At 65.1% G+C, this 10,901-nt stretch overlaps 3 protein-coding genes across 3 annotated transcripts; 1 reads left to right on the top strand and 2 right to left on the bottom strand.

The window, feature by feature from the left end:
• Positions 1 to 115: 115 nt before the first annotated feature.
• CTXN1 (cortexin 1) lies at positions 116 to 1,725 on the top strand. Its single transcript, XM_029218344.1, has 2 exons — positions 116 to 285; positions 656 to 1,725. Exon 2 carries the CDS (start codon positions 676 to 678, stop codon positions 922 to 924), a length of 249 nt encoding a protein of 82 aa, XP_029074177.1. The 5' UTR covers positions 116 to 285; positions 656 to 675; the 3' UTR covers positions 925 to 1,725.
• Positions 1,726 to 3,105: 1,380 nt separating this feature from the next.
• On the bottom strand, positions 3,106 to 5,841 carry SNAPC2 (small nuclear RNA activating complex polypeptide 2). Its single transcript, XM_029215722.1, has 5 exons — positions 5,623 to 5,841; positions 4,803 to 4,922; positions 4,585 to 4,653; positions 4,000 to 4,291; positions 3,106 to 3,907 (listed from the first exon to the last, which is right to left on the bottom strand). The coding sequence occupies exons 1-5, from the start codon at positions 5,803 to 5,805 to the stop codon at positions 3,576 to 3,578; spliced, it is 996 nt and encodes a 331-aa protein (XP_029071555.1). The 5' UTR covers positions 5,806 to 5,841; the 3' UTR covers positions 3,106 to 3,575.
• Positions 5,842 to 6,648: 807 nt separating this feature from the next.
• TGFBR3L (transforming growth factor beta receptor 3 like) lies at positions 6,649 to 10,125 on the bottom strand. Its single transcript, XM_029217612.1, has 6 exons — positions 9,631 to 10,125; positions 8,676 to 8,812; positions 8,290 to 8,598; positions 7,821 to 7,947; positions 7,560 to 7,718; positions 6,649 to 7,352 (listed from the first exon to the last, which is right to left on the bottom strand). The coding sequence occupies exons 1-6, from the start codon at positions 9,992 to 9,994 to the stop codon at positions 7,192 to 7,194; spliced, it is 1,257 nt and encodes a 418-aa protein (XP_029073445.1). The 5' UTR covers positions 9,995 to 10,125; the 3' UTR covers positions 6,649 to 7,191.
• Positions 10,126 to 10,901: the final 776 nt, after the last annotated feature.

Raw genomic sequence — 10,901 nt, 5'->3', positions numbered from 1 at the left:
GGCCCGGTTCTCCCGGAGGACGGGGCGGGGTCGCGGGCCCGAGCGCCGCTCCCTGCGCAGCCTCCGCCCCCCGCGGCGGCCCCGCCCCCGTCGCCATGGGAACAGCCGCGGCGGCCCGGCTGGCGCGGAGCTCGCCTGCCTCGGTCTCCGCCGCTCCAGGGGCGGGTGGGGTGGGCAGAGTCCGGGCCGCCGCCGCGGCCACCGGGGAGAGACCAGGAGCGGGTGCGGGTCCCGGAAGAGAGCGCGGCTGCCGGCCGCTTGGTCCCGGTCCCGGTCGAGGCCAGGGTGAGGGGCGCGGCGGGGCGGGGGCGGTGGCGGTGGGGGAGGGGGGTCCCCAGGACGCAAGAACAAAGGGAGCGGGGTGGGGGAACCGGGTCTCGCCCCCCACCACGCAGCCCGGGCCGCGCGTTCGCACCTGTTGTGCGCGGGCCGGCCGGGTCGGGGTTTTCTCTCCTTGCTCTTAGCGTCCCCACCTGCGCGCACGCCCGGAGTTGGGTGCCCGCGGGCCAGGCATGGGCGTAGCCAGGGGACAAAGGCGCGGGCGGGGGCTGGGGCTCGGCAGGGTGTGGGGGGGGCGCGGCGGGTGGGGACGACGCGGGGGCGTGGGAAGGCGCAGCTTCATCCCTGCCTCCCGGGCGGGCCCCCTCCTCCGCAGGGCGCGCGGCGATGTGAGCCATGAGCGCGACGTGGACGCTGTCCCCCGAGCCGCTGCCGCCATCGACGGGGCCCCCGGTGGGAGCGGGCCTGGACGCGGAGCAGCGCACCGTGTTCGCCTTCGTGCTGTGCCTGCTCGTGGTGCTGGTGCTGCTGATGGTTCGCTGCGTGCGTATCCTGCTCGACCCCTACAGCCGCATGCCCGCCTCGTCCTGGACAGACCACAAGGAGGCGCTCGAGCGCGGGCAGTTCGACTACGCGCTGGTCTGAGCGGTGCGGCGCCCTCGGCCGGCCCTCCGCGGGGTCTCTCTCCCGGGGCCGATCCGACGGTGCGCCGCCGGGCCTGGACCGCGCTCAGGATCCTGCCCCCGAGCCCGCAGCCCGAGGGGGGAGGGCGTCAAGAGAAGTCCAACCCCTCCCCCCTCACACCCCTCCCATCTTCCCTCCTGGCCAGGCCGGAGCCCCACTTCGTGCCTTTATCCCGCCCTGTCCTCTCTCCGTAACTCACCGGCCCGGCTGGCCCCCGACTCTAAAGCCTGGGTGGGAAGAGGACGCCCGCCCCTCCGCCCCCAGCGTGTAGGTGGCTCTGCTACTGCCCTGCCGCCGAGCATGAGTGTCATGTCCGCTCCCGGGTTCGGGGACCCCCGTGTCCCTTCCCCTCCCTCCCCTGTCCTCTGGCCATCCTCACTCCCCCGCCGCCCGCCCCCCTTAAGTGTTGAGCCCCTCCTCGGGCTCCGGGCCTGCGGGCTCTCCTGGGCCCATGAGGTGGACGCTGCATACCAATATGCCCTGCGGGGCCTGCTCCGGAGACAGTGACTGAAGAGCGACAATGGCTGCTGTGTCCAGGATGCGAGGCTCCTTCCATGAGGGGGAGAGGGCAGACAGGCTCCCTCCCGCCCCCAGCCCAGGCCCCAGTTCAGGTCAGCGCGCCCCTCCCTCTGTCACCACCTCCACCCCTCATTGGCCCTCCTGCCACCTCCCCCTGGTCCCTCCTGCAACCCCCCCTCCCAGGCCCTCCCCTTGCTTTCTCACTCCTCCCTGCCTCTGAGCCCATGGTATTAATAAAAGCTGTTATTGAGCGCTTACTGCATGCCAAGCAGCGTGCTGAGGTAGCTCCTCCTGTACTTGGTCTGTTCTCTTTTCAGGACCCTGTTAGCATCCTCATTCTACAGGCCAGGGGACTCGGGTCCAGGCAGGTTGAGTGACCTGCCTATAGCTGGCTTCTAGCCAGGCTAGAATTTGAACCCAGGGCTGACTTCTGCACACTCTTAACAGTTGCCCAGGGCTGCGAAACACCCAGATGTACACTCTGGGGGACCAAGGCATAATCCATCCCCCTCGCTCCAGGAACAGCCAAGACCACCCTTCTTTCCCTTGACTTGAGGAGACTCTGGGGGCCATGGAATGGACTTAGGCTAGTAGGGAGCCTGGATGGGGTGCCCTCAGCCAGCTCTGGAGGTTGTCGCCAAGAACTGGCACGGCCTTCTGGTACTGTGACCACACCCGCAGCCCCAAACCTCTCTGGCCTGGTCCCTCTGTCCCACCATCAGCATGTGCACTTTGCACACCACGGGGCTGGTGCTGTGAGTCCTTGGGCATGGAGTGGGCTGGCTCCGCTCCACGGCCCGCCTGCGAGATGTGTTGTGCGCCCCCGGGGGGGAGCCGTGTGCAGTGTGTGTGGGGAGAGACGAGCGTTGCTATAAAAGGAAGGCTGTGTGAATGCACAGGCTCTGCGAACAGAAAATTCACTGGCTCTCAGAGGACTGGTTCGATTTGGGGGAAGGTGGTGCCGTAGGAGGACACCCGGTTCCCCCACCCGACCCTCACCAACCTGCCCCTGAATCCACACGCTCATCGAGGCTGAGGGAGGGGGGCCCTGTGCAGGGGGCCCTGTGCAGGGGGACCTGGCAGCACCTCTGGGACTTGGAGACCTTGGGTCACGGCCAGGACCCCAGCCCCCTCCTCCACCCAGCTCTGCTCCCCCTTTCCTGCTCCTAAGGCCCCTAGAGCTCTCCCTCCCTCCCCCACTTGCTTCCCCAAGGCTACCTCAGGGACTCACTCCCCTCCCTCCAACTTCCTGCCACATGGGCAGCCCACCTTTAACCCTCCTGTGGTCAGGAGTCCAGCTCCCCCGACCTGGCCACCCTCACTCTGCTAGCCTCTCCCCTCCATCTGTATGATGGAGGGTCATCGGGCTCTGAAAACCTTTCCCCAACACGGGTCAGGCTCAGGCCTAGACCCTCCAAACAATCACCAAGGGTCCCCTCACAGCCAAGCCAAGGTCGCTCCAGATGGCATCAGACTGGACCTGGTGCAGTGGCCTTTACCGAAAACCACACCCTCCTCCCTGGCATGTCCCCGCTCCGTCCCCAGGACTCCAAGCTATGGCTCCCTACCTCTGATTCTAGGCCCCCTCCCACCTTTCACTCACAGGAGAAAGAGAGCCAGGGGGATAGACCAGAACTTTATTCACAGTTACAGGACACCGGATACAGGACTTCAGAAGGGATGAGAAACCAGTGGGGGGAGTATTTGAGGGTGATTTTAGCCCAGCCATCTGGCTGGAACCCCCTCACCCCAGTTCTATGGCTGAAACCCTGTACAACTTCGCTTCGGTTTTTTGGGTTTTTTTGGCCGTGCTGCACAGCTTGTGGGTTTTTAGTTCCCCAACCAGGGATTGAACACGAGCGCTCGGCAGGGAGAGCGTGTAGTCCAACCACCGGATCACCAGGGAATTCCCTGTGCTTCCATTTCTGAGACCCACGCTGTATCGAGCATTTTAAAGGCAACCTTACTGCACACTGCATCAGGGACCTTCCACCGTGGCAAGATCCTCAATGACAACCCTGTGCCAGCCCAAGCAGGATTGACGGCCTGGGGGCTCACCGATGTCTGGTGTGTCTGGTGAGGTGCCGGGCCCCTCACCTTGCAGGGGTGGCCACCTGGCCCAGAAGCTCCAGGGGTACCAGGAATGGGTTCAGGGGGCAGATCCCAGCTGCTTGCCAAGTGGATATCGGTTCGCTGGGCCCAGCATTCTCGGGGGCCTGAGGAGTGGCCTGGCCAGCCTCCTCTTGCCCCCTGGAACCTGTCCCGTCATCCTCAGCCCCAGACCCCAGGCCCCCACTGGCAGGGTCGGGCTGGGGGGCCATCAGGCGTAGGTACATATCTGACATATGTTCAACCAGGGCAGCGCAGGGCAGGCGGGACAACTCCTCAGGAAGTGCCATGAGCAGGTCAAGGACCACAGCTGACTCTGGTGATGGATAGAAAGGGGACGGGTGAGGGAAGGGCGGGGCTTGCCGCCGAAGACTCCCACCCCCAGATCGTCAGCCCCTCCCTTCTCACCAGCGGGGGAAAGCTCGGGGCCTTGGCCGCCGCGGGAGATGGACGACAGGTACTTGTAGATCTTCTCGAAGTCCACAGAAAAGTCTTCCTCAGCGGACGGGCCAGCCAGGAACTCAGAGGATGCCTCAGGGGCAGGGTCTTGTGTCTTGGGGGCGGGGCCAGGAGCCTCAGGGCCCAGGTCCTCCTGCCTTCCAGGGGCGCTGAGGAGCAGTAGCTTTCCACGAGCCTGCGTGGGCTTGGGGGGCTGGGAGTGCAGGAGGCTGAGGGGCTCCGTGGCTGCGATGGTGAGCACCTGGCAGGCAGAGAGATCAGGCAAGGAAAGGCAGAAGCGTCCCCGTGGGCTACTCCCCTGCCCTGCAGGAGACAGCCTTCCACCTCCAAATCCTCCCTGCCACCCTGAGGAAGGCGTCACATTCAGCAGAGGGCCTCAGAAGGGCGGACACTGAGGCTAGGGTGTCCGGTGACGGACCAGAGTCACAGAGCTGGCAAGAGGAAGGGACCCAGGAACCAGGTCCAGCTTAATGAGACTCACATATATGACCCCGTCCCCGGGATACCCTCATCCTTCCTGGCGGATGGCTGTACCTGTGAGAAAGCCACGGTCAGGGCCTCCTCCAGCGGGCCTGTTATCTTCTCAGCCAGATCCATCCACACCTGGGTGGAGTAACCAGAAGATGCTCACGGATCAACCTTCAGGAGTCCCCCAAGCCCTACCCCTCCTGCGGCTCCCCTGACCAGGTTATCCCCCCAACTCCCACCTCATCCTCCAGGGGCCGGCCTTGGGGAGCCTCGCCCCGCCTCACCTCGATGGGGGCCGGGGTCTGTGTTTCCCGGCGCCTGGGACCCTGTGGGCCACCTGGATGCATCCTCCGAGTGGCCTTTCGGAGCACTCGGCCTTTGAGCTGCCGGAGAAAGTCCTGGATCTGGGGAAGTGAGAGGATGAGGCCAAATGGACCTTCTAGAAGCCCAGGGCTAGGCAGTCCACTGCCTGCTCCAGGGCCGGCCACTGCTCCCTAGCCTCCCGCTGGCCCGGAGTTAAGGGTCATAGGGACTCTGCCCAGGGGTCTTGGGCCAAGGCCCCAGGTGTGACCAGCTACCTGACAAAGATGTAAGGCCCTGGCTGGTTCTGGCTCCTCCCCGCAGCCAGGGCCCACCCTTTGCTAAGTACTACCCTAGTCACCTGCCCGCTTCGTCCACTCCGCCCCATTTCCTGACTCTCACTTCAACCTCATTCCCGCCCAGTCCCTCTGCGCCTTCCACCCAGTCCGGGGCCTCCGCTCTAACTCAGAGTTCGCTCCGCCCCCAAATTTTGGCTTCGCCCCGCCCCTCAGCCTGCCGCAGCACTGCCTCCTCCTCGCCCCGCCTCTCGGCTATGTTCCGCCCTCGCCCCGCCCTCAGCTTCTCGCAGGCACACAAGGCCCAGCCTTGCACTAATCCCGCCTCCTCCGGCGTTCTTCCGGTTCCGCAACCTCGCCCCCGCCTCACCCTCGACCCGCCCACTCCAAGGCCCCGCCCCCCAGCCTCACTCTCGTCCCGCCAACTCCCAGGGCCAGCCCCTCCGCCAGCCCCGAACACATCCTAGCCCCACCTCCAGCCTCGCTCCCATCCCGAGACCCCTCTCACCTCGACCTCGCTCCGGCCCGACAGCTGCCGGGCCAGCTCGGCGGCGTCCGGCTCCGGCTGGCCCCGTCGCGCCTGCAGTAGTCGTAACAGCTGCCGCTTCTCGCGGGCGCTCCAGGCCGCAGGGCCGGTCACCTCACCCAGATAGCGCGCCGGGGCCGCTCGCCGCCGCTGCGGGGGCTTCATGCCGGTGAGGCGGGTGAGGGCGGTGTCGTCGTTCCGGGGCCGTTTCCCTAGTGGGCGGGGTTATGGCGGCCGCTGGGGCCAAAAGACCCCGCGCGGAGGCAGAAGTAGATGGGGGCGTGGCTCTGCGTTTGCGGGCCGAAGGGAACTGCTTCCCCGGGAAGTAATGGGGAGACTGGCGTCTAGCTGAGGCGGGGGCGAACGAGACCCCCCCGCCCGCATTCTATCTCATTCGTGAACTGGAGCCAAGTTCTTAGATCTCGTGCCCTCCCTCCCTTCCAGAACTACGTCTTGTGAAACTCCTATTATGTGCTTTGTAGCCAAGAGCCTGGGCTGTGGGGTCGGCCAGCCCTGACTGGTGAGCAAGTGATTTGGCCTTGCCGAACCTCAGTTTCCTCAACCGTAAAATGGAGCTAATAGTCACCCCCTTGTCTATGTTCTGGGGAGGGAGGAGCTCGGGCAGGAGGGATTTAAGGACCTTTAGGCTAGACGGAGAGGAGACTGGAGCAGAGGCCTGAGCTCGAGGCCCTAGCGAGGGCAGGGTCCGGGCGGTGGGAGTGGAGAGCGGAGAAATCCTGGGGTTGAGAAAGCAGGTGGGCGGTGCAGGAGTGGAGAAGGAGACGAGGCTTATTTTTAAATTTAAGCTGGTGGAGTTGGGTGTCCCCTTTTTGTTTGGGACAAAATGCCCTTGGGGCTCCCCTGGGCGGTAACCGCACACGTATATATAAGGGCGTATGAGCCCCGCCCCAGAGCTCCACCCCTCCAGTCTGGACCTTTTCCACCCCGGAATCCCCACCCCCGCGCCACGCGCGCACGCAGACTTCAGAACGCTGCAGTTCAGGCCAGATGTTTATTCTGAACCCAGGTGGGAGGGTGGGAGGAGGAGCAAGAGGGGGCGCGGGGCGCAGGGATCTTAGTCCCATCGAGTCTCAGGTCCTGGCGGGCCTGGTCCAAGGCTGTGGCTGGTATGTCTCCGGACCCTGTTGGGGGCGCGCTATCTCTGGAGAGGGGCGACTCAGGCTGAGCAGGGTAGAGGACGCTACGGCAGGTCACCCCCTTCCCAACCGATCATTGGCCGCCCCATCAGTCTGTGTGCCGGGGCGAGGGTGGGTGCTAGGTCTGAAACCCGAATTCTCCTTGCCTAGTGTGCCTGTCTGAGGTGTTGAGGTCCTTTCTTACGACACTAAGCCCTCAGTCGGCCGCGAGTCACCCACTACGTGATTTAGAATCCCAGCTCCACCAAATTTTGTGACCTTTGGCAAGTTAATTTCAGAGAGTGCCTCATTTTTAAATATCTATTATGAGGATTATAGGAGTATCTACCTGAAGCTTGTTACAAGGATTAATATGCGTAAAACATTTGGTACTCCGCCTGGCAGAGAGAACGCGCTATGAAGAGTCATTATCACCTCCCTCCTCCATCCGTCCTACCGGCCCCAGGTTACACTCCCCCTCTTCCCTCCCGCCAACACTTACCTGCCTCACTGGGGCCTGCTGGGCGGGGGGCCGCTGGGCGAGGCTCTCGGGGGCGGGCCGGGGGGGCAGGGGCGCTGGAGAGGAAAGGCAGGCTGGGGAGTAGGGGTTGCTGCGCGCTGGGCCGGGGCAAGGGCGCCCCCTGGGGGGCTGCTGCAGCCGTAGCGGAAGCAGGTCTAGGGATGGTCAGGCCCGAGCAGGCTGGGATCGCCGCGACCAGGGGTCCGGACGCGTGGGAATAGGCTGGGGGCCAGGCGGAGATCCCGGCGGACGCAGGTTGGTACCTGAGTGAGCGCAGACGAGGCCGAGCCCGGCGGCCAGAGCGGCGCCCAGCACGAAGGCGGCCAACACAAGTGCTACCACCGGCGCGGGCTCCAGGACCCCCGGGGCCGGCGCGGGAGGCTCGGGTCGCACGGCTCTGCCGGGGACGCCCTTGGGTGGCCCTGTGAGGAGTACAACGCAGAGACTGGGCTCATGCCTCAGATGTCCTCCCCATCCCCCTTCCCGACCCCAGAGACCCCCGCTGAGGACTACTGCGTGCTCACTGGGGGGCAGCCGCGGCACCGTGACCACGATGGGCTGCGTCAGCGTGTGCAGGTGAGGGCTGTCGGCACCCAGACTCTCATCGCGGCCACTGCCGGCGCCCGCGCACGCCTCATCCCGAGGCAGACACTGGGAGGAGGGGGAGGCAAGAGGCGGGGACGTCAGGGCCCCGGCTCCAGGGGCGGGTCCCCAGGGCTCCCAAGAGATCTAAGCGTCCAGCACTATATTGCAACCAGGTGTCGCAATACTAGACCCCTGGAAATTCGGCCCCTTCGGACGCCCCTGCGCCCAACCTCAGCTTGAGACCCAGTGCCTACTCCCAGTTTCGAGGTACCTCTGCCCCCAGGTCCAAAAGCTCCCAGACCCCCAGATCCCCAAACCCTAAGAGGCTTCTCCCTCAGAAGCCAGAGGCTCTTGTGCCCAGCCCCGACGGGCCCGGGCGCCCAGATTCCCCGCCCCGTGCCCGAGCACCGGCGACGGTGGAGACAGCGTCAGAGGCGCAGGCGTCTGGCGGGCTCCCCGGAGGCGGCGGCAGCGGCTCAGCTGGCAGTGCAGGAACTGCACAGAGGCGTTGAAGACCGGGCGCAGGCGGAAGCTGAAGCGCGCGGGGCGAGCGGCACCTGGGAGCGGCCGCGGTGGCGGGAAGGTGACCGAGGAGTCGGCGGAACAGCCCCCGCGCAGCAGCGCCAGGGCGGGGCCCGGGGTCTGGCGTGAGGATGGTGTCACCGAGCAGCGGTGCAGGGCCATGCCCCAGCGCGGGGAGGGACGGGCCAGGGCCGCCTGGGGGGCGGGGTCGCGGTCAGGGTCGGCTGCCCCCACCGGCTGCCACCCGGCCTCGGTGAGCCCCGCGCCTGTACCTGCACGAACACGCGGCTGTCTGCCGGGACCTCCAACGGCCCCGCGCGGCGCGGGAAGGCGTCCTCCGCGTCCGACAGCTCCAGACTGAAAAGGGGTCGGCGCAGCCTGGGCCCTGGCGCCGCGGGGAACGGGGACACTGGCAGGGAGAAAGGGTGGCACAGGGGAAGGAGGATGCGCTGTCCCTTAGGCTCCCTTGGCAAGTGAGCCAACCTCGCCTCCACTGCCTACTTTGGAAAATGGATGCAGTTGCGGTGGAGGATTCACCCGCGCTCGTCTCCGTGCTTCCCACCGCCAGCCGTAAAGCAGCTGGGATGTACCCGCTGGAGACCTGGGGGACATCCCAGCCCAGCCCCTGAGCCTGGGAGCAAAGCTGCGCCTTCCTGGGGAGGAGCCCCCTTCCCAGACCTCTACTTCACCATCCCCAGTGAGCGAGGGAATCCCTGGCCCGGAAGGGGTCGAGGGGCACCTGATGGTGGAGGGTCAGCCTGGGTGAGGTCAAAGGCCCTCCCCTTCTGGAGTCTGAACCCCCCGCTCATCCACCGAGGACCAGGGGCTCCTCTGGGGTCACAGCAGGGCCGTTTGGGGGGAGGGTGCTGGCCCCATTCTTGCCTTTCTAAGGGGAGGGAAGAATAGCAAGGCGCTCTCCCCCAAGCCCTTTGGGCATCGTGGAGGCCCAGCCCGGCCACACGGGTCTGGGCCTTTTCCCTTTGTCAGTGTTCCTCACTCACTCGCAGGCTGAGGGCAGCATCGGCAAAGGGTAGAGGCACAGGGGAGCCTCCACTGGGGTGTGTGATCACACACACATGCACCACACTGACAAAGACCTCTGCCTTAAGGAGGCGCTCAGCTGGGGTCCTCATCAAAGGATGTTCTCAAATGTCCAGAATTACCGGCACAGACATTCCCTAAAAGCATTGGCGCAGACTGCTCCCCTCCCACAGCCCTTGGTCTCACCTGGCTGCTGGGACTTCGAAGAAGTTGGGGATCCCAGAGAACCTGGAAAACGGGGGATGGGGCAGACCCCACCTCCCACCCACCCCCGTTCCCCCAGGCGGGGTGGATGAGAGGGTGCACTGAGAAAGAGTAACACGGGAGTGGGGGTGTGCTGGGCCACGTCCCCTTGCCTGTACATACCAGCTGACTCGCTGGGCAAGGTGGTCATCCCTGGGAGCAGGGCCAGCAGCAGGATCGCGGTGCCCAGCATGCTGGACCGGCTGAGGCAGCACTGGGCCCAGCAGGCGGGCAGGCGGCTCTGGCCTTGGCTGGGGGGCCATTTGGGGAGGCAAGGAGCGGGGGCGGTGCACTGATGGGCCGACATCAGAGCCCACGGCCAAGGCCTGCTGGGGATTGAGGGCTCTCTGGCCAGACCTGTAGCTATCGGGCTGGGGGGAGGTCCCTCACAATGGCCATTAGATATGGGGCTAGTCACTACAAACACTTCCCCTCCAGCCCCCAGCCCTGCCTGTCTGTCTTCGCTGCAGAGGCCCCATCCACCAGCCCCCGAGACCCAAGGTCGGGGCTCACGACCCCTTCCCTGGCCCCTTTCCCCACCTCACTGCCAGGCCCTGCCAGGCTCACAACACACACCACAGACACCGCAGAAGAAAAGGGAGGGGTTTTATTCTCAAGCGTCTAAGGATTTACAAACGAGGGCGTTTCGTTTTAAAAAGGGACGGGGCAGTACTGGCGGCCTGAGAAGGGGTTGTAGACCATGGGCTGGGCCCAGGCCGCCCCAGGCCCCCACCTGCCCACTTCACCCTCTGCCTGATGGAGAGGGATGGCTGGTGACTGGTGACTGGGTGGAAGGGGGGGGAGACATGGGAAAGGTAGGGGGGAAGGAGAGGCTCCCATTTAACACTGAAGGCGGCGAGGGGAAACGGGCCGACACACACTCACAAAACAGAAAATAAAGTTAAATAAAAATAAACTCAGGCAGCTGGCCCTTGGGGCCAGCCACGCGACCTTCCCGGCTACCCACAAAGGCCCCTGTGGCTGGGGCCCATGAGGGAGGGCGGGAGCCAGGCCTACTGGCCCCACACCCTGCCCCCCTCCCCTCACAAAGGGGATTGGAGCAAAAGAAGGTGGCCACCCCCCAGAGGGGGGGAGCAGAGAAAAGATGACTTCGGGTACTTTTTAAAACATGCGGCGTTTTGTGACTACCCTAGTGGTAACTACAGTCAGTGAGCTAGATGGAGGCTACAGTGATGCCTAGTCTAGATTGCTTC

Source organism: Monodon monoceros, unplaced genomic scaffold (genome assembly GCF_005190385.1).
Source record: "Monodon monoceros isolate NGI ecotype Baffin Bay Population unplaced genomic scaffold, NGI_Narwhal_1 Super_Scaffold_12, whole genome shotgun sequence".
Taxonomy (NCBI): domain Eukaryota; kingdom Metazoa; phylum Chordata; class Mammalia; order Artiodactyla; family Monodontidae; genus Monodon; species Monodon monoceros.
The sequence above is the reverse complement of the archived record's forward strand: the minus strand, read 5'-3'. Positions and strand labels throughout refer to the sequence as shown.

Excerpts from the sequence above, each read along its gene's own strand:
- CTXN1 (XM_029218344.1), top strand. The coding sequence starts at position 676 with ATGAGCGCGACGTGGACGCTGTCCCCCGAGCCGCTGCCGCCATCGACG.
- SNAPC2 (XM_029215722.1), bottom strand. The coding sequence starts at position 5,805 with ATGAAGCCCCCGCAGCGGCGGCGAGCGGCCCCGGCGCGCTATCTGGGT. Across the intron at positions 4,923-5,622 it reads CGGGCCGGAGCGAGGTCGAG|ATCCAGGACTTTCTCCGGCA; the intron begins GTGAGAGGGGTC and ends TCACTTCCCCAG. Across the intron at positions 4,292-4,584 it reads TGACCGTGGCTTTCTCACAG|GTGCTCACCATCGCAGCCAC; the intron begins GTACAGCCATCC and ends TCTGCCTGCCAG.
- TGFBR3L (XM_029217612.1), bottom strand. The coding sequence starts at position 9,994 with ATGTCGGCCCATCAGTGCACCGCCCCCGCTCCTTGCCTCCCCAAATGG. Across the intron at positions 7,948-8,289 it reads CGCTGTCTCCACCGTCGCCG|TGTCTGCCTCGGGATGAGGC; the intron begins GTGCTCGGGCAC and ends CCCTCCTCCCAG. Across the intron at positions 7,719-7,820 it reads GGTGCCGCGGCTGCCCCCCA|GGCCACCCAAGGGCGTCCCC; the intron begins GTGAGCACGCAG and ends TACTCCTCACAG.